Consider the following 20,441-nt stretch of genomic DNA (forward strand, 5'->3'; position numbering starts at 1 on the left):
ATATATATATATTCAAACGACACAAACTGACATCCAAAAAATAAGTAGATAACTATCCTGTTACTAGAATGTTCATTTGATAAAACATTCAATATTATTTGACCATTGACTTCAGTAGTTTTATAACTAAATTGAAAGTTTTAAAAATAAGACCCTAATGACATTAAAATTGATGCTTTCTGAGCCCAAATTAGTTCAGATTAAGCACTTAAAATATAACAAGAAGCTTTAATGCATTAATTAAATGACCTCTAAATTTAATACTTAAAATCGAATAAAACATCTCCACACGAGAAATTTAATAAATTCAAGACAAATTAAATTTGTGGTTGTTTAGATACTTAAGTATTAAATAATGACAGGTGATTGAAAGACTCGACACCAACTATTCAATCGAGTAAACAAAATGTCTTAAATTTTTTTTATAAAAATTTATAAATAGACCTTCATTCTTCACACGAAAGAAAAAAAAAAAAAACTAAATTCATAATCTCCATGAAAGCTCGAAGCCAGAAATCATCGACGGTCATTGATGACTACCACTAATATCCGTTATAGCCCAATCACCAACTTATGATATTTATCAACATTTTATTATTTTTGGATATTATTATAACATGATCAACGTTGATGTTTACTAATATTTGTTATAATACATGTGATGTCGACAGGAGCATGAAGTCCAGACATGGCTATTCTTGGGAGCTTCTAGGATTTTGAGGGAGTTTTCATGGATCTTTTCTTTTTCTCCCCTCTCATTTCATCTCCTAAATGTATTATCAGTTATGGCTCAACTCTTAATTGAAAATGGTATCATCTATCTATTGATATTTTTTATGTCAGCGTCCAGATAAGCAAACCTTCTTCTCTGATTCTGAGGTTGAAGAAGGATCAAAACAACGAGATCTTCTTCAATCGATTAGTAAAATTTCAAAACTTATTAGCTTCGGCATATATTAAGATATTTCTTGTCTTTGGATTAATAATAATATTTACTGTCATAAGTATATTTATTTCTATTTATATGAATCTTTCTAAAGCGTTGATTGGTTGAAACTTATTTGGTTTAAAGATTATTCTATTGAATTTGCTTTTCATGCTTGGAAAATGATTCATAAAGGCTTGAAAATTTATGATGTTTTTATTTTGAGAGGGCTTAATGCTAATAATGTTGTGCTTTATGTTCTAATGACATTGATACTCATAATCATCTATTTTTTGAATGTCCTTTTTATTACTTCCTCAAATATGTTTCAAGTTATTTATCATTCTGATGATATTTCTTGCAACTTACAAAAAAATATTTCATCTTTTGACTTTACATATTATGACCTATTATTTTTGGTATGAGCCAAATTCTAGAATTTCTTAAAATAAAGTCTACTTTGGATTTGATTTTTTGTTATATTCATTGGATAATTATTTACAAATGTAGAACATGAACATTTAAAAGAAATATTCCTAGACATATTATCGCTTCTTATTTGATATTGCTCTTTTTTTTGGAGTTTGTTTTGCTTTTCCACCCATGGGCTTATATTTAGTTTTTTTTTTTAAAGTTTTTTTATTATGTTGTTTTGTTTGCTTTTTCTCTGGCAAGATCTGTTATTCTTGATCTTTTTTATTTATACTGAGGTTGGCTCGAGTTTTGATGATTTCTAGCTATTTATTAAACTTCAACTGTGTTTTTTTTTAATATTTATAATCTTTTGATTATAAGTATTCATAATATCTAGATGAAATTTTGATGTTTATTTGTAGGTAAGTTCTGAGCTCTCTTTTATGTCTTCCATAGAATGATTTCTTGTTGGTTATTGTTGGTCGTGCAAACTATTCGTCTCTTTGATGTTGTGTTTTTATATTTCTCGATGTTGCTTAGTTTGGATTCTTATCATTCTTTTGATTTTGGATTGTGTTTTTGGTTCATTGTTGACCACTTGGTTATGTTCCTTTCAATTTCTTGATGTTCTACTTTGTGGTTCAGTTTTGAGTTTTTATTTTGCAGATTGGTATGATCTTGCCTATTTTGGGGAGATTCTTTCTATGACTTTGGCTGGTTGTGCATATTTTATCTTGATGATTGGTTTTTATTATCGATGCTTCGAGTGCTTGTTCTCCTACTTCTTGCTGATGCTTGGGCTTAGTTTTTCCTTTGGATCCAAATCTCAGTTCAAGGTGCACTTAGGTGAAGTAGTTTGCGTCAAATTCTTCCTTTTGGGATCTGTTGGTGATTGTTCTTGGCTATTGCGGTTGATCTTTTACTCACTTTGGCGGCATTTCCATTACAAGATCTTACTTTGAGCTTTTTCTTCTTTTCCATTACAAGATCTTACTTTGAGCTTTTTCTTCTTCATAGAGCTCGCATCGCTTTTCTCTTATATATCTATTTAGTTGTTGATCGAGTTGTTATTGTCATTAAGTTGTACCTATTTCTACTTCATTCAAACATAACTAGATTGGACCCTCACATTTTATAAAAAACTGCTAATATAAAATTTTTTGGTGTTAAGAAAACATAATTTTCTATTTAAATGATAATATCAATTTTAACAACAATTTTATTCTATCATTTTTTAAAAGTTTATTAAAATAACTTCCATAAAAGCGAAAAAAACTCATCAAACCAAATCCTACATCTTATGTTTCCAACGACCTTCTAAACCTGGTCAAATCCTGAGCATGAACACTGCTTTCTTACGTCTCTGAGGCGACCGGGCGTCTGCAGAAAGCACTTTTCCAACTTCAATATTTGCGCGTTGAAAAATCAGGGCGCGGAAGAACAGAAATTGATGGGACTACGGCATTTCCTCTGTTCTACATTTCAAACTTGAAAATGATATCTTGGCGAGAAAATTCGCAATTGACTTCGTCTTAATGATGGTAAACTTACATATATACCATACAATTTTCTCATAATTTCATTTCTACCACCTTAGCATTATAGTAAAAATTTAATATTACAAAGAAGCATTTACATACAAACCACATAATTCTTATGTATTTATACATCTAATACTTCAACTTTTATATCTATATTTATAACACTACAATCATTAATATCACATAGGAAGTACTACTTCTATTAACTTTGCAAAAATAAAGCACCAATCCGTGCATAGATTCATGACACCAAAATGCTTATATAACATCAAATTTTAAGTGTATAGATATGCAAATTCAAAGGAACATGTGGTGTTAATGTAAATTTCTTCATTAGAAAATATTAAGGACCTCAGGGAGGAATTGAGGTTAACAAGGCGTCTTTTCTCATCCATTTACTTGTCGCAGCCAAAACAAAAGAGAAGTATGACACAACTTGTGCCGCATAAACAAAATCTACAAAAGAATTAATGAACGTATGAATGAAATTTATTAAAGAATTCTTCTAAGCCCCTACGACAAAATGAGTCATTCATCACAAATTGGAATAAACCAAAAAAGAATAGAAAAAAGAGAAAGAAAAACTGCAGGGCCTCTGTAGAAACCCTAGCTATGAACTGGAGGGGGGTGGACCAGGTGGCCTTGGAGAAGATCCAAAATTTAAATCAGGGAATACTCCAGGTGGTCTTTCCAAAGGCTTTATGGACAGCAACTGAGTTGAATCACCCACAACATCTGCCCATCCATAATGAGGCTCTGACCTGAAGAACCAAAAAAAAAAAAAAAAAAATTGAAGCAGAGTAATTAAAAACATACATACCACTCAATCCATATGTATTTACAAATGTAACATCTAAACTTCAATTTTTACATGTATATGCCCCCTTACCTATGCATGAACAATGTGTATTTCACTTTTTAAAAGTTAAAATAGTGGAATTAATTTTTAATGTGATGTGAAAGATTTGGGTGGCAGATATGTAAATAAATAGGAATTGTGTGGAGTGAGTGTAAACGCCCCTTTAAAGAATGAAAAGCTCAGAATTTCAGAAACAACAAGAAATCAATGCAATAAATAGAATCTTACTCATAGTAGGTCTCTTCATCCACCACGATATCCCAGCTCTCTCCTGTTGTGCTCTTGCCGTATTTGTGCACCTTCCTGAAACATCAATTGCGTTAATTATTCCGAAATATTAATTAAAATTCAACGACGATGAGGTGAACTAAATAATGAAGCACTAGTATCCAATCTAGCAATTAGGAAGGATTTCAAAGCAACATTCATTTTATTTCCTCTAACTAGCAAGTCAAACGTTGCCACAAGCTAAATATTGAAAATAGTCATGCCGGTAAAGAGAGCCTAAAACATCAGTATTTCAAAGATGCTTAATATGGCTCCTTTAGCTTTACCATGATGTTTATTCAATGCTTTGATTAAGGGCAGCACAAATTAATAATTCTCATAATGAAGGGTGTGCATAACATGGAAGAGTTCAACTTAATGATGGTCAGCCTCACTCCAGACATATTTACTTTTGGCTTTCTAATCATTCTTCACAATAAATTCCTATAAAGAGCCGCAAGGGCTGAATTTTGTCAAATTATATCAATTAGTTAGTTTAGCATCCTTTTCAGCTAGTTTAAGCTGTACTTAACTCGATTGATTGAGCTCTAGCCACCTTTTCTTCTTATGAGGAAATGAAGGCGGGAGGGAAGCTGTTGTGGCAGAACTGTGGTTAGAATGAGAAAACGAGAGAATAAAATAAGAATTTTGAGTTTCTATATCCCCCTTTAATTTTGCATTTAAAACCTCTAAAATTATAGTATTCATAATTTCTTGTATAGAACTTTATAAATGAGCCAATGGGGGCAAACGATCAAGAGAATCTCGAAATCGTCCAACTGCCACGATCTGGCCCGAAGTTTGGATTTAACTAAGACGGGAATAGACGGTCTGACAGTGGGAATTAAATTTTCTATATTCAGTTAATATTTAATAAATGAAAGAGCCATTAATTAAATTAAATTAAAATATTAAATTTAAAATTACCTCGTCCCTGGTTATCCGAATGTTCTATAAACATTTTGTCTTCTATCATCCATCTTTTAATCAATTAAATTAACACGAAAAAGTTAGTTTAAATAACAATAAACAAAACAAGTCAGTGAATACTCATATCCCTAAACTACAGTAATGCAAGGGAAAAGAAAAATAATATGCATGTCAGTTAAGTCCTTAAAAAATCAATATAAACATTTGAAACGCTATTTATAAATCTTACTATATCAATAACATGCCAATATTATTTTATATCTGTACAACTGTCTTAAAAACACTGTCTAAAAATTATGTCAATTAAGACAAATCACTATCAATATCCTTTCCGATTTACGCACACGGGTGTCTTAATGTTCTCCCACTAGTACCATCAATGAGTAACTCCATTAAAGTCAATAATGCACATACAAGCATATTAGAAGAATATACCTAATTAACAGGTCATTCCTACAATATGAACAAAAAAATCACTCGAATTCAAAATCCCAAGTTTGGAGTAATTTCAATAAAGCTAATGATAATATCAATAAATGCATTTGGTTTAGAAAAAAACAAATATTACCATAGTATAAGAACATGAGTACTCACCTCGATGTCGTTTAATTTGCTAATTGGTTTGTCTTAACGTTGACTCCTCTAATAGAAACATAACATAAATATGATATTTATAGTATCAAACTTTAATTAAATTATTATTTTAATTAGTTATTACTTTACGTTATGCATAAATTTTTTTCATATTTTACCTTACACGTTTTACTTTACGTAAACTCGCTTGATTTCTATTCAACACACACACACACACACACACACAAACACATATATATTATTAATTTTTATTATTAAATCAATTAAAGAAATATTATTAAAATTACCTCGATCGAGCCCTACTATGCACAAATCTTTGCCTACGCGATTCTGTCTCTTCTGCACACAGGATTCGCACGTTGCCTTCATCGCACGAGAGCTCCAAGCCTTGACTCCATTCTTTTCCTCCGATGCAACTTCTTCCTCATGCTTGGCTCGTCTTCTTCATTCGCATCGAATGCCCGCACAAATCTTGATAGCGTCACGATAACATCTTTTATCTTGTTTTCCCTTGATTGGCCAGTGCACCCATCGCAAAGTTGCTCGACCCCCACGTAAGTGAATCTTGCCTCAGCTGTGTTGTTTTATAGGCGAACTCGTCGCTAGGCTTCCAATCCCCTCGTTTCAACTTCCTCAATGTTCGATTTATCTCCAATTTCTTTGGCTATCCGAGTCTCTCGATTCTTCTCTCATTTGCTCGACTCCTCGCTTCCACTTCAGTTTTCTAGTTTCATCTCCACTGGTTACAGAAAAGGGACATTACAACAACAACATCAAAGTACAATCACACTGTACAAGGAAACTTGATTACCTCCATCCAATAGCCAGCTTGAAAAACTCAATCACCACTTAATCAATATCATCTTTAGAAAAAAGGTTAAGGTTGGAGTAGTACAGCTCAGGCATATTATATCAGCATTTTATTGATTAAATTCTAGCACAATACATTGAATGCCAGTAACCTTGAAGACTAAGAGTTCTTTTGTCAACTATGAAAAAATACAGTCCAAGAAGTTAAAAATAGTCCGTTGAAGGTTGAACATGTACAATGAATGTTCTATGCACCAAGAAGATGACTGAAAAAAAATTAATGTGGAAGGATTACAAAATCAAATAAGGTAGGAAAAAATAATAGGGATAGAACCTGTACACAAAAATTAATGCAAAAAAGCTTAAATACTATTGGGAAAATGATAAAACTTAAAGAGGAAAAGACAAATGAAGATGAATGAATAAACACTAGCCATCTCAAAAACAAGAAACAAATTTATATGGTTCGGGGCATCCATGGATGCATAAAGATTAAATATTTTATTAAACTTGAAAAAATATATAAAGACAGTTTTTATTAATCATGAAATAAACAGGAAAGGAGATATAATCATGATAATAAATATTTAAAGAATTACATCAATAGTGAAAATCGGTAAAAATATAATTATAATACATAAGAGTATGCATCAAGCCAGAGCAAGCAGCTGTAACCATACGGCTTATAAATAGCAGTTGAGTACAACAAAAATATTGCATTCAGTAAACTATTCATGGCTTAATAACAAGCACTCTACGCTATTAATAATAAAGTGTTATGTTAAATGGACAAAAAACCAGGCGTACCCATTTCCGAAGTGTTCTTCACCCCAGGTTCTTGACCAACCTGAAAATAAATCAGAATGAAAAAATAAAGACATTCAAAAGATACACTTTTTTGTCCTAACAGGAAACAGAAAACAAAAACCTTTAATAAACAAAGCAGTTAAATGAAAGTAGAAAAGTAGATTTCCATGGCACTTAAAACATTTAGATGCAATAGCTAGCTAAGATTATATGTTCTCCAGAACAAAAACAATAAAGATAAATCATCAATGTAAGCAAAGAAAAAACATATCCATCAGTTAAATATGCGCGGTTTGTGTGTGAGAGAGATTAAGGAAATAATATAGTCATAAATTGAATAGGTGTGTATATCTAAAGCGCTTTGAAAGTTTATGGAAAAAATTACAGTGGTTTTGTCAATAAATCTTCAAATCAAGCCCAAAAATAAGAAGTACAATAAATTGAAAAAAATATTTAAGCATCAATTTTGAGAACTAAGGAGCTATTTAGGATATGATAAAATTTGTGGAATGAAACTTATTCATTATACTATTAAGTTATAGGGGAGAATATTGAATCATTAGTTTAGAAAAGGGAGATTTACATACATGCAACATAATTCTTCTGTATTTACATATCTAAAGCTTAAAGTTTTATATTTACTTTTTAAACACACTTAGGTTCTATGGATGAAAAGGTCTATTTTACTTTTCAAATGTGAGCAATAATGGTATTTTTTATGTGATATTAAAGATTTCAGTGTTATGCATATAAATATGAAAGTTTTGGTGTTAGATATGTAAATATATAGAAATTGTGTGGCATGCATATAAATGTCCCTTAGAAAAATTACTTCTAGAACATTAGTTCAGAATATTTACTCCAATATCAAAGAATTAACTATAATCTGAAATGCAGACATCTAATTAAAATAAACGTGAACATCCACTTCATGTTGAAGGGTAGAATCGGAAGTCATTCCAGCATTTGATGCCGAGGATGAGGCTTAGAAAGAATCGCCCCTCTCAATGACGTACTGTTAGGCGGAGGAGATAAATTGAAGTAAAATAGCTATTAGAAAAGTGAACCAAGATGACATTTATTCTTAAGGGGATGGATTTGTTGGTTTCTTGAAATGAGAAAGAAGAGAAAACTAAAGTAAATTGCTGTAGATTGAAGGGAAATCAGAACCCACACTTTTATTAACGTGAAGCATTACAATTTTAAAGCTCGAAATATAACAAACTACTAACAAAATGGTCCCAAAAAACAGCGAAGAAAAAAGAAACAGAATCAAGAATACCACAACTAACTCCTAAGATTAAGGAACAACCTTGACTCAATCAAACTTAGACACATTCAGTAATCTTGAGCATGTATTCCAACACTCCTCCTTGCTTTAGGAGCTACGAACACCAAGTTTCTGCCTTAGAAACTCAAACTTACTGATTGGAAGTGGCTTTGTGAACAAATCTGCCAACTGATCTTCAAATTTGCAGTAAACTAGAGTCACAAATTCTTCTTTCTGCACTTCTCTTAGAAAAAAATAACTTGATGTTGAAATGCTTAGTTTTCCCATGGAACACAGGGTTATGAGAAATGAAAATGGTAGCTTTGTTGTCAACAAATATCTCAGTGCTTTCTTTCAGCTCCAGATTGAAATCCATTAAAATCTTCCTCAGCCACAAAGCTTGATTGACAGCAGCTGTTGCAACAACAAATTCTGCTTCAGCAGTGGATTGAGCTACAGTTTCTTGCTTCTTCGAGCTCCATGAGAAAATACTAGATCCAAGAGTAAAATAGTAGCCTGAAATACTCCTCATACCATCAATGGAACCTCCCCAGTCACTATCAGAGAAGTCAACCAGCTTGAACTCCTTACTTCTTGTGAATTTAACACCAAAATCACTTGTACCTTTGACATATCAAATCACTCTTTTGGCAGCCCTGAGGTGCCAGTGCATAAACCTGGATAAGATACTCACAACATTTAAAATATCAGGACGTGTTACTGTAAGATACATCAAGCAACCAATCAAACTTCTAAAATATCTCTAATCAACTTTATCAGCTCCATCTTCCTTACACAGCTTCTCCTTTTGATTCATAGGAGTGCTTGCTTCCTTGCATTCTTCAAGCTTGAACTTTTTCAAAATCTCCTTAGTATATTTCTTCTGCCAGATGAAGACTTCATGCTCAGTCTGCTTAATTTCCATTCCAAGGAAAAAAGAAGGTCATCAACCCAAGATCTGTCATCTCAAAAACCTTCATCATTTCTTGTTTGAAGTCCTCAACCAGCCGTACATTATTTTCTGTTAGCAAAAGATCATCAACATAAAGAAAGACTATCAAAACATCATTACTCTACTGTTTGACATAAAGAGTAGCCTCAGACAGACTTTTTTCAAAGCCTAAGCTCAACAAATGCTCATATATCTTGTTGTACCAAGCTCTTAGAGCTTGTTTCAACCCATAAAGAGCCTTCTTGAGAAGAAACACCTTGTCCTCCTCTCCTTTCTTCACAAAGCCTTTAGGCTGCTCAAAATAAATTTCTTCCTGCAAAATGCCACTTAAAAATGCTGATTTTACATCAAGTTGATACACTCTCTAATTCATTTGAGCAACTATAGCAAGTAAAAGCCTTGTGGTGTCCAAACGAGCAACTGGTGCGAAGGTGTCTGAGTAGTCCACACCAAAAACTTGAGCATAGCCTTTTACCACAAGTCTTGCTTTATGCTTGTTGATTGAGCCATCAACATTAAGCTTGGTTTTGTACACCCATTTGACTCCAATCACCTTCCTATTTTGGGGTCGATCAACCAACTCCCATGTTTTGTTTTTCTCAATCATGGACAACTCCTTCATTGCAGCCATCCAATTCTTGTCTTTCATTGCTGCTTCAAAATCTGCATGTTCACACACGGCTATATTGCATCTTGCATAAATGTCAGTGAGTAATCTAGTACCTCTTACAGGAGCATCATCCACCAACTCATTCTGCCAATTTTCATCTTCATCCGTGCTTGAAGTAGGAAACTTAAGCTGCAGATCTGCTACAGTTTGGCATTTTTCTTTGCATCATCCCAGTTCCATTCTTCATCTTCCACAAAATGAACATCTCCGCTTATAACAATTTTCCCAGTTTGTGGTTGGAAAATTTTATAAGCTTTTACAATAATGTTATAGCCAATAAAGATGCCTGGAAGTGCTCTTTTGTCTAACTTGTCTCTCTTGATATGTGGAACATGAGTTAAGCACAAACAACCAAACACTTTGAGAAAACTTAGAGAAGGTTTATGACCATACCAAGCCTCATAAGGTGTCTGATCCTTGACTGCTTTTGTCGGCAGTCTATTTTGCAAGAAAACCGCAGTATGAGCTGCCTCTGCCCAGAATTGTTTGGGTAGATTCTTCTCATGCAATATACATCTAGTCATTTCTAAGATGTATTTGTTTCTCCTTTCACTAACTCCATTTTGTTGTGGAGTGTAAGGGGCTGATGTTCAATGCCAACTTCTTCACAAAATGCATTGAAATTTTCTGAGGAATACTCCTTGCCATTATCAGACCTCAATATTTAAATTTGGTTGCCATATCGATTTTCCACAATCTTCTTGAACTTCAAGAATACTCCAGCGACTTCTGATTTGAATTTTAAGAAAAAAATCCAACATGTTCTAGTGAAATCATCAATAAAAGAAAAATAATATCGACTACCTGCTAATGAGGGAGTTCTCTGAGGTCCAGAAACATTTGTGTGGACTAATTGCAGCTTATAGATGGCTCTCCATGCTGACTTGGGAAATGCCTTTATGTTTTGCTTTCCAAATTGACAAGTCTTACAGGTCGATATGTTATCATCAAACTCTGGAAGATCAATTGCCATCCTTTTGGACTTCATCTGTAGTAGCCCTTGGTGGTAATAGTGCCAAAGCCTCTTACGCCACACCATTGAGAGGCTTTCTTTGGTTAAAAAAGCTGATGGCTGCCTCGAACAGTGGACTGTCCCCAAGATTCCCTATTTATAGGTAAGGATTTGGGATCTCAAGTGCCAGGAAAACACATTGATAGAGTGAGGTCCCAAAAAAGTCGAACACTGGAATCTCTCCAAGATTCCCTATTTATAGGTAAGGATTTGGGATCTCAAGTGCCACAGAGAAAGTTACAAAATGAGAAATACAAGTAGAAAAAAAATGTAAAAAGTACAGAAGACTTATTATAGCCTTTACACAGACTTGAAAGTGAATCTGTTAATGAAGAAATCGTATGATCTCCCAGTAATATGGACTGACTAGCCTATAGTCATAAACGACATGTCTAACCCAATTGGTCCATCGAGGTTGATGTAAGTAGAAGTGAAGTTGTCCTCAAGACGATGCTTCTATATGGCCAACACATGTTTCAGCCTTCTCGTTGGGGGTTGATGTCTAAACCTGGCTGAACAAGTTCTCTTGGATCCTTATTGACAAGTTCATCTGTGTTCGACCAGCAAATTTTTCCATCGAAATTGGCCAATGAGTCCACCCTAAGCCTTAATCTGGTGGGCTTGCATTGAATCCGGCCTATTGAGCATCTCCTGGTTTTCCTTATGGGCATGCACGCTTAAGGTAAATAAAATCCTTGATTTCTAGTAACAAGTTTTTCTAGAGCTTTTTCTAATCAATGCTCTTCCATATAAAGGGGAAGCCATAGGTAAATCTTGAATTCTTTGACAGTTCATTTTAGAAAGAATATGTGTTTCCAGGAAGAAGCTAATTCTTTACTTTGTACGTACATACCTCACCTTCTTATCAACAAACAAAAATTCATATTGACTTTCATTCTTTAAGAGCCTGAAATGCCTACTTAATATATCAAGTGTATCTCTTCCAGCGTCCAATGTGTAATTTTAGATAAGTCTGTAAAAACCAATTAGGATACTACACATCATCTCAAATGGATTAGCATTTAATTTTGATATGCCTTAAACATGTAAGCCTAGCATATTCTTCCCTTAGAAGCCAATGTATTTGTGGCCATAGGCTTCAAACCATTTAAGTTAATTGGGACAAACGGAGTCCACATTTGGTGGACCAAATTTAATTTGGCCAAATAATGCTTGTGTCAAACAGAATTCGAATCAATCAATATATAATGAGTTCACTCCTTGTTCTTACTCCTAGCGTCATCTTTCAAGACTACGGATTGGGTTGGATCATATCCATCCAAAATCACTCCTAGAATGCTAATGAAAACGTACTTTTAAGAGTTATAATCTGGATAGAAACTAATTTTAAAATGATTGAGCACTAAACAAACTTGTCTGTAATTAATTAGATATGAACCAATTGTTTTGTATTGCAGCATTATTAAGCTAGAAAAAGATAAAAAAATAAGGATGCGATTAAGAATAGCACAAGCTAAACAGAAATGGAGCCAAGCAAGAGCATTTTGTTAGGCATAAAGAATGGATAATGAATGAAATTGAGTTTAGGCTTACATGAAGTGGTGGTGGTGGTGTTGGTGGGGGTTGGAGAAATCCTAAGTTATGGATCAAACAAATAAAAGGGGGGCTCAAACTTGAAAACTCTGGAATTGATTTGAAGTTTTTTGTGTGGAGAATATAGGCAAACACAAAGCTTAGAAACACTTGGACAACTTAATTTAATAAATTTAAATGTAATCTAAAATGTTTTATGATTTTTTTATGGCTATTTAACATTTATTATAGGTTTTATATGGAGAGCGGGCCATGCAGAAATATAGTTTCACAGTCAACATTGGGATGGATGTTTGGCTTTGGGGAAAGGTGTTTAAGGCTTAGCAAAAATCGGGAAAACTCTTATAAGTGATAGGAAAATATGTTGAGATGAGATCTGGAGCTTTTCACAAAATTCTAAGTACATTATGTTAGATATTATTATTTATATTTCTATTATTTAACCCTACTTAAGGGTAGTTTCATCTTTCTGCTTATTGTATATATATATATACTCTTGTAATGAGGTTTTTGGAGGGTGATTACCCTAGCCACTTTTCATTGTCTTCTTCTTCTCTTCATCTTCTTAACATGGTATCAGAGCGATAGTTTTGATCCATTCGTGCTTTCGCGGATCAATCGAAAGCTAGGGCCGGAAAATGGATCGGGCATCGCACAGTTGATCGCACGCATGACAGAGGAGCTTTGGTGGCTTCAGCTCGGGAGGCGGCAGCTTCTCCACCATATCTATCGCTAGCCCAGTCGGGGATTGTCGCTTGCATCCATTTCAGCTTGGGCAAAGGTTTCTTCTTCGCCCCGATTCCCTCGTCTCCCCGCACCGAAGGTCTCCTCTCTGCCGCTATTCCTTAGCGAAAGACACTGGCCTCACGCCGAAGTTGCACGGTCGCTGGAAGCCCGCTTCTAACCTACGAATTTTGCCTCCTGCCCTTGCTCTTCCCATGCTCGATCCAACCAGACGGTTTTGTGCTCCTAACCTGGTTTTGGGGATCTATTGTTATTGGTATTTGATCTTCCTTTCCTTTATTTTTTTGTTGTATCGTAACTATGACGGGTGAAAAAGATGATTCTCTTCAGTCAATTAGTGTACAATTAAATGAACAAAATTACTCCTATTGGAGTTATGTCTTGAAGAATTTTTTAAAAGGCAAAATAATGTGGGGTTATGTTTCTGGAACGTCTGTTAAACCCATAGATGAAATGGATGGAAAGTATGAAGAAAGGTTTGAAGTATGAAGAGCAAATAATTCAAAAATAATCACTTGGATCAATAACTCGGTTTTACAATCAATCGGTGTCCAATTAGCAAAATATGAAACCGTCAAAAAAATTTGGAATCATTTGGAAAGATTATATGTGCAGTCAAATTTAGCAAAGCAACATCGATTAGAGATAGATATTCGTGCTCTTCAACAGAACAACATGAGCATCCACGAATTTTATTCTGTCACGACTAATCTTTGGGATCAGTTATCTCTTACTGAAGCAACAGAATTATGAGCTTTTAAACCATACACTGATCATAGGGAAGAACAACGTTTGGTTCAGTTTTTGATGGCCCTTCGAGATGATTTTGAAGGGCTTCGTGGAACTATTTTGCATCGCAATCCTCTTCCAACAGTTGACTCGGTGGTTAATGAGTTATTAGCTGCAGAGATTCGTCTCAACTCTCAATATGAGAAAGAAAATGTTGAGAAAGGGATTCTCCCCACTCCTAATCCATCTGTTTTTGCAGCTACTCATAATAAAAGTAAATCTCATGGAAATGTTGGTTTTGATGAATGTAGTTTTTTGTAAGCAAAAGGGTCATTGGAAAGCTCAATGTCCAAAGTTGTTGAACAAATCACAGCAGACACAACAACTCAATCAGTTGCACCCACGAAACTTCAAGACTCCAACATCAAATGTTGCAGCTATTGTACCTCCGACAGACTCTCTTGGAGTTGGAAATGCATATTCATCGGGTCCTACAGTAGCTGCGCTTGCTGAGCAGTTTCAAAAGTTTCTTGCCACACAACCACATGCCATGTCTGCCTCCTCAAATATAGGTTTGCCTTCCTCTAGCTCATCAGATATATCTTCTTCTATTTGGATTCTTGACCTGGAGCCTCTCATCATATGTCGTCTGATTTTACATCTTTTGTATCCTTACATCCTGCATCATCAGTATCAATCATGACTGCTGATGACACTCCTATGTCATTAGCAGGCACTGGGTCTGTATGTACACCACACTTATCTCTTTAAAATGTTTACTATATCCCCAATCTTACTTTAAATCTTATTTCTGTTGGCCAATTGTGTGATTCTGGTTTCTCAGTTTTACTTTCTTCTACCTCTTGTTATGTGCAAGATCCGCAATCCAAGAGGTTGATTGGGACAGGCAGTAGGCAAGGTGGACTTTATATTCTGGATGAGCTAAGAGTTCCAGATATTACAACTTTCAGTATTGACCTGCCATCATTTCGTTTGAGTTCATCATCTTCTAAATTTTATCCGTGGCACTCTCGTCTTGGACATGTTTCTTCTTCTCGTCTAAAATACTTAGTTTCTACAGGAGTTTTAGGCGAGTTAAAAACTCGTGATATTTCTGATTGTTGTGGTTGTAAACTTGCTAAACTTTCTGCTTTATCCTTTTCTAAAAGTGTTTCACTTTCTGTTGCACCTTTTAACTTGGTTCACTCGGATGTATGTGGTCCATCACCTGTTGCTACCAAAGGTAGATCTAAATATTATGTCTCGTTCATTGATGACTATACTGGTTATTGTTGGATTTAGCTTATGAAAAACCGTTCTCAATTTTTTAGTGTTTATCATAGGTTTCGTGCATTTGTCAAAACTCAACATAATGTTGTTATTAAGTGTTTTAGGTGTGATCTAGGAGGTGAATATACCTCTACTAAATTTTCTAAATTACTTGCATCTGATGGGACTTTTCTTCAAACTTCTAGTACCGATATTCCTGAACAAAATGGAGTTGCTGAAAGAAAACATCGTCACATTGTAAAAACAACTCGATCCCTACTTTTGTCTGGATCCGCTCCAAGTGAATTTTGGGGGGAAACTATTCTTACTGCAGTTTATATTATTAACAAAATTTCATCTTCTGTTACTTCAGGTTTGTCTCCCTTTGAAAAATTATATGGTCACACTCCTGATTATTCTGCTTTGAGAGTTTTTGGTTCTACTTGTTTTGTTCTTCTTCCTCATGTACAACGTAATAAATTGTCATCGCGTTCAATCTGTGCATTTCTTGGTTATGGTGATGGTCAGAAAGGATATCGTTGTTATGATCCTGTCACTCACAAACTTTTTGTCTCACGTCATGTTGTATTTCTTGAGCATATACCATTTTACTCCATTCCTCTTCTTCTCATAGCCTTACAAAATCTAATCTTATCCCAATTGATCCTTTTCACACAGATACTGATATTGAACCTCATCATGTGATTCATCATCCAAATAATGTTGATATTGAGCTTTGCAGGGTTAACACTGATAGTTCTGCAGATCCCGATGCTCCCCCTATCATTACTGCTCCCCAAGAACCTTCTGTGATTGTGGATCCTCCTCTTCCTCGTTACACTCAACGTGATCATAAGTCTACTAAATTGCCAGATTTTGTTTACTCCACTTATTCTACTTCTTTTGCTTCCTTTTTAACATCCATTCATAATTTGTCTGAGCCTTCCTCCTATCAAGAGGTTGTTCTTGATCCTCTTTGGCAGAAAGCTATGGCAGAAGAACTTTCTGCTTTACACAAGACAGATACTTAGGACCTTACCTCTCTTCCTCCAGGAAAACGAGCAATTGGTTCTCGTTGGGTGTATAAAATCAAAACCAAGTCTGATGGGTCCGTTGAGCGATATAAAACTTGTTTGGTTGCTAAGGAACTTTCTCAACAGTATGGTCTGGATTATGAAGAAACATTTGCTCCTGTTGCCAAATGACTACTATTCGTACTCTTATTGCAGTCGCGTCTATTCATAGGTGGCATATCTCTCAAATGGATGTTAAAAATGCATTCTTAAATGGTGATCTTCAAGAGGAAGTTTACATGGTGCCTCCACCAGGTGTCTCTCATAATCATGGTGAAGTTTGTAAATTAAAGAAAGCTCTATACGACCTTAAACAAGCTCCTCGAGCTTGTTTTGAAAAGTTTTCTATTGTGATTGTATCTCTTGGTTTTCATTCTAGCTCACATGACACTGTCTTGTTTCTCTCATGGTCGTATCATACTCTCTCTATATGTTGATGACATGATTATTAATGGGGATGATGATAATGGGATTGCAGAGTTGAAATTACAATTAGCTCAACAGTTTTAGATGAAAGATTTAGAAACACTTCGATATTTTTTGGGGATTGAAGTAGCTCAGTCTCCTAGAGATTATCTTCTTTCCCAATCTAAGTATATTGGCACCATCCTTGAACAAGCTCGTCTCTCTGATACTCGAACAACTGCTACTCCTCTCGAGCTTAATGTTCATTATACCTCTTCTGATGGCGTTCCTTTGTCCGATCTCACTTTGTATCGTACACTTGTTGGCAGCTTGGTATATCTTACCATCACTAGACTTGATATTTCTTATGCAGTACATGTTGTCAATCAGTTTGTTGCCTCTCCTACTTCAGTTCATTGGGCAGCTGTTCTTCGCATTCTTCGTTATCTTCGGGGCACTCAATTTCAGAGTCTTCTTTTTCCCACATCTTCTTCCTTGGAATTACTTGCCTAATGTCTACTCAGATGCTGGTTGGGGTGGTGATTCCACAAATTGTAAGTCTACCACAGAATTTTGTATTTTTCTAGGAGATTCTTTCATTTCATGGAAGAGTAAGAAGCAAGCTGTTATCTCTCGCTCTTCTACCGAAGCTGAGTATCGTGTCATGGCATCCACCACTGCAGACATTGTTTGGTTGCGCTGGTTACTTGGTGATATGGGTGTCTCTTTCTCTAGCCCAACTCCTATGTACTGTGATAACAAAAATGTTATACAAATTGCCCGCAACTCAGTCTTCCATGAGCGCACCAAACATATTGAGATTGATTGCCATTTCACTCGCCATCACTTTCAACATGGCACCATCACCTTACCTTATATTTCCTCCTCCATGCAACTTGCTGACGTGTTTACCAAATCTCATTCCACTCAACGCTTTTATTTCTTGACTACCAAACTCTCGATGATTCCTCTTGAGGCATCGTGAGTTTGAGGGGGATGTTAGATATTATTATTTGTATTTCGATTATTTAACCCTACTTAACGGTAGTTTCGTCTTTCTGCTTATTGTATATATATAATCTTATAATGAGATTTTTGGAGGGTAATTGGAACCCTAGCCACTTTTCATTGTGTCTTCTTCTCTTCATCTTCTTAACACATTAGAGTGACCAAAAGCCAAGAGAACTGGAGTAGGAGTAGGGTACACTTTTTGGCGGAGGCTCAAAAATAATTTTTAGCTTAGTTTTTTGAGAGAAAATTAAGATGTTATGGAGATAAAAAAGGGATGCTAAAAAAGATTTTTAAAATAAGAGAATTAAAATCGCGAAGATAAAAAAAGCATTTCACCACCAAAATAATATGTGAAAGATCACCAAATTTATATTTTATTTGGCCCTATAACACTTCAAAGAAACTCCATTTTTTTTCCAATCAACAAACCCTTCTCATTCCTAAAATCAGCAAATAAAGAAGTACGATGAAATAAAATAAAATTTTAAAAATGAAATTGACAAAAAATGAAATGAAGGCGGAGAGGGGGCATCCCATAGTTTGAAAGGAGGGAAGCCCTAATAACATGAGAAAACCCTAAAATCACCAGAAAAAGAATTAAAGAATTGCTTGAACATCCGATTAACTCTTCCCATCATAATTTTATATAATATTCCTATATAATTTTAAATTTTAAATTCCAACTAAAGTTTGTTTTTATTTTTCCAACATAAGTCAAGCTTGTAAGAAAATATAATTACAGCAAAAGGCAATAAAAAAAAAAAAAAACATCAACTCCTAAATAAATTAAGTCTTCTATATGCTTCCTCTAATTGGATCAGCTCCTTCCTGCATTGTCAAAGTTTTCATGAATAGGTTGAATGACTTTTCCTTTGCTTTCATTCCAATAAATAACAGTCTGTACAATTTATTTTAGGTACATAATAAAGTGCTCAATCTAATTTAGGTAGCTTAATAATATATATTCCTTCCGGACAGTTGTCATCTTAGCCACAGGTGCAAAGGTTTCTTCATAATCAATCCCGTATTCCTGTTGATTGTCAAGAGCTACTAATCCTGCTTTAAATATTTAGCTAAAAGGAAAAAGTCGTGCAATTAAAATATTTCCTTCCTTGCAGTATTGCAAAGAAGAAATTCTTTATTCTACCTGATTTCATTTACTCCTAATTAATATCCCCCATCAAATTGATGTTAGCTGATCAAAAAACATCAATTGACCGACAAGAAGCTGATGACGCTGTCGAGAAAGAGCCTTAGTAAATATATCAACCGTTTGAAGATCAAAAGAGATATGAGAAATAGATATAACACCATCCTCATAGGCTTCTCGAATGGAATGACGATCCACTTCAATGTGTTTCGTGCGCTCATATAAAATAGGATTAGCAGCAATCTGGATAGCACTAATATTATCTGCATGAGGAGAAGTAGACTCAAGTTGAGGAAAACCAAGCTCAGCCAACACACCCCGAAACCAAATGATCTCGGAACAAGTAGATGACATATTGCGATATTCCGTTTAAGTAGACGATTTAAAAACTCGATCTTGTTTCTTGCTCATTAAAGAGTTGCCGAGAAATGTGCACCATCCAGTAATTGATCGGCGTGTATCAGAACAACCAGCCCAATCGACATCACCATAGACTGTTAAGGTGATATGAGACTTCGCAGAAAAGAACAAACCACGATGAGAAGTACCTTTCAAATATCGAATAATACGTCGAACTGCAGCAATATGTTGAACTGCAGCTAAATGAAGATATATAGGTGCTTGCCAAAATTGACTAACTTGTTGCATAACAAATGAAATATCAGGATGCGTAATAGTTAGATAATTGAGACTCCCAAAAAGTTGTCGATATAGAGACGGATTAGATAGAAAGTCACAATTATTATATTGATATTTGACATTTACTTCCAAAGGAGTATCGACAGAGCGACTATATTGAAGACCAACCAACGCAATGAGTCCCTTAGTATAGTTGTGCTGATGAATAAAAATACCAGCGGGATAAGAGTGAACCTCAAGTCCTAAGAAATAAGTTAATGACCCCAAATCATTCATATGAAAAGAACCCTGAGACACTCATGTAACCGAGACATCAATTGATTATCAGATCCTGTGATAACAATATCATTAACATAGACTAATAACAAAACAATTCCCTTGTCAATCTTGCAAAAAAATAATGACGAATCATACTTGACTTTAAATGAAAGAGAAGCTAAGAAGAGTATTGCAAAATTTTTCAAACTAGACCCGTAGAGTCTGTTTCAAACCATATAGGGACCGTTTGAGCTTACAAACATCATGTGAAGGTGTAGAAAATAAGCCTGGAGGGAGATTCATATAGACATCTTCTTTGAGATCCTCATGCAAGAATGCATTCTTAACATTCATCTGTTTTAAGAACCAACCTTTAGATGCGACAATAGATAACACCATCCGGACAATTGTCATCTTAGCCACAGGTGCAAAGGTTTCTTCATAATCAATCCCGTATTCCTGTTGATTGTCAAGAACTACTAATCCTGCCTTATATCTGTCAAGAGAGCCATCAGATCGAAGTTGAAGAGAATAAACTCATTTACAACTAATGAGTTT

General features: G+C 34.8%; 1 protein-coding gene across 1 annotated transcript in view; it reads right to left on the minus strand.

The window, feature by feature from the left end:
* The window catches only part of LOC110019171, a 94,547-nt gene that overhangs the window by 2,738 nt on the left and 71,368 nt on the right, over positions 1-20,441 (minus strand). Inside the window, exons 12-15 of the mRNA XM_020716749.1 lie at positions 7,148-7,187; positions 3,968-4,042; positions 3,499-3,641; positions 3,317-3,336 (exon numbers count right to left, since the gene is read on the minus strand). Of these exons, the coding sequence (XP_020572408.1) occupies positions 3,317-3,336; positions 3,499-3,641; positions 3,968-4,042; positions 7,148-7,187 (278 nt within the window). The remainder of the gene's footprint in view (positions 1-3,316; positions 3,337-3,498; positions 3,642-3,967; positions 4,043-7,147; positions 7,188-20,441) is intronic.

The sequence above is a fragment of the Phalaenopsis equestris genome, unplaced genomic scaffold (genome assembly GCF_001263595.1).
Source record: "Phalaenopsis equestris unplaced genomic scaffold, ASM126359v1 Scaffold000053, whole genome shotgun sequence".
Lineage (NCBI taxonomy): Eukaryota > Viridiplantae > Streptophyta > Magnoliopsida > Asparagales > Orchidaceae > Phalaenopsis > Phalaenopsis equestris.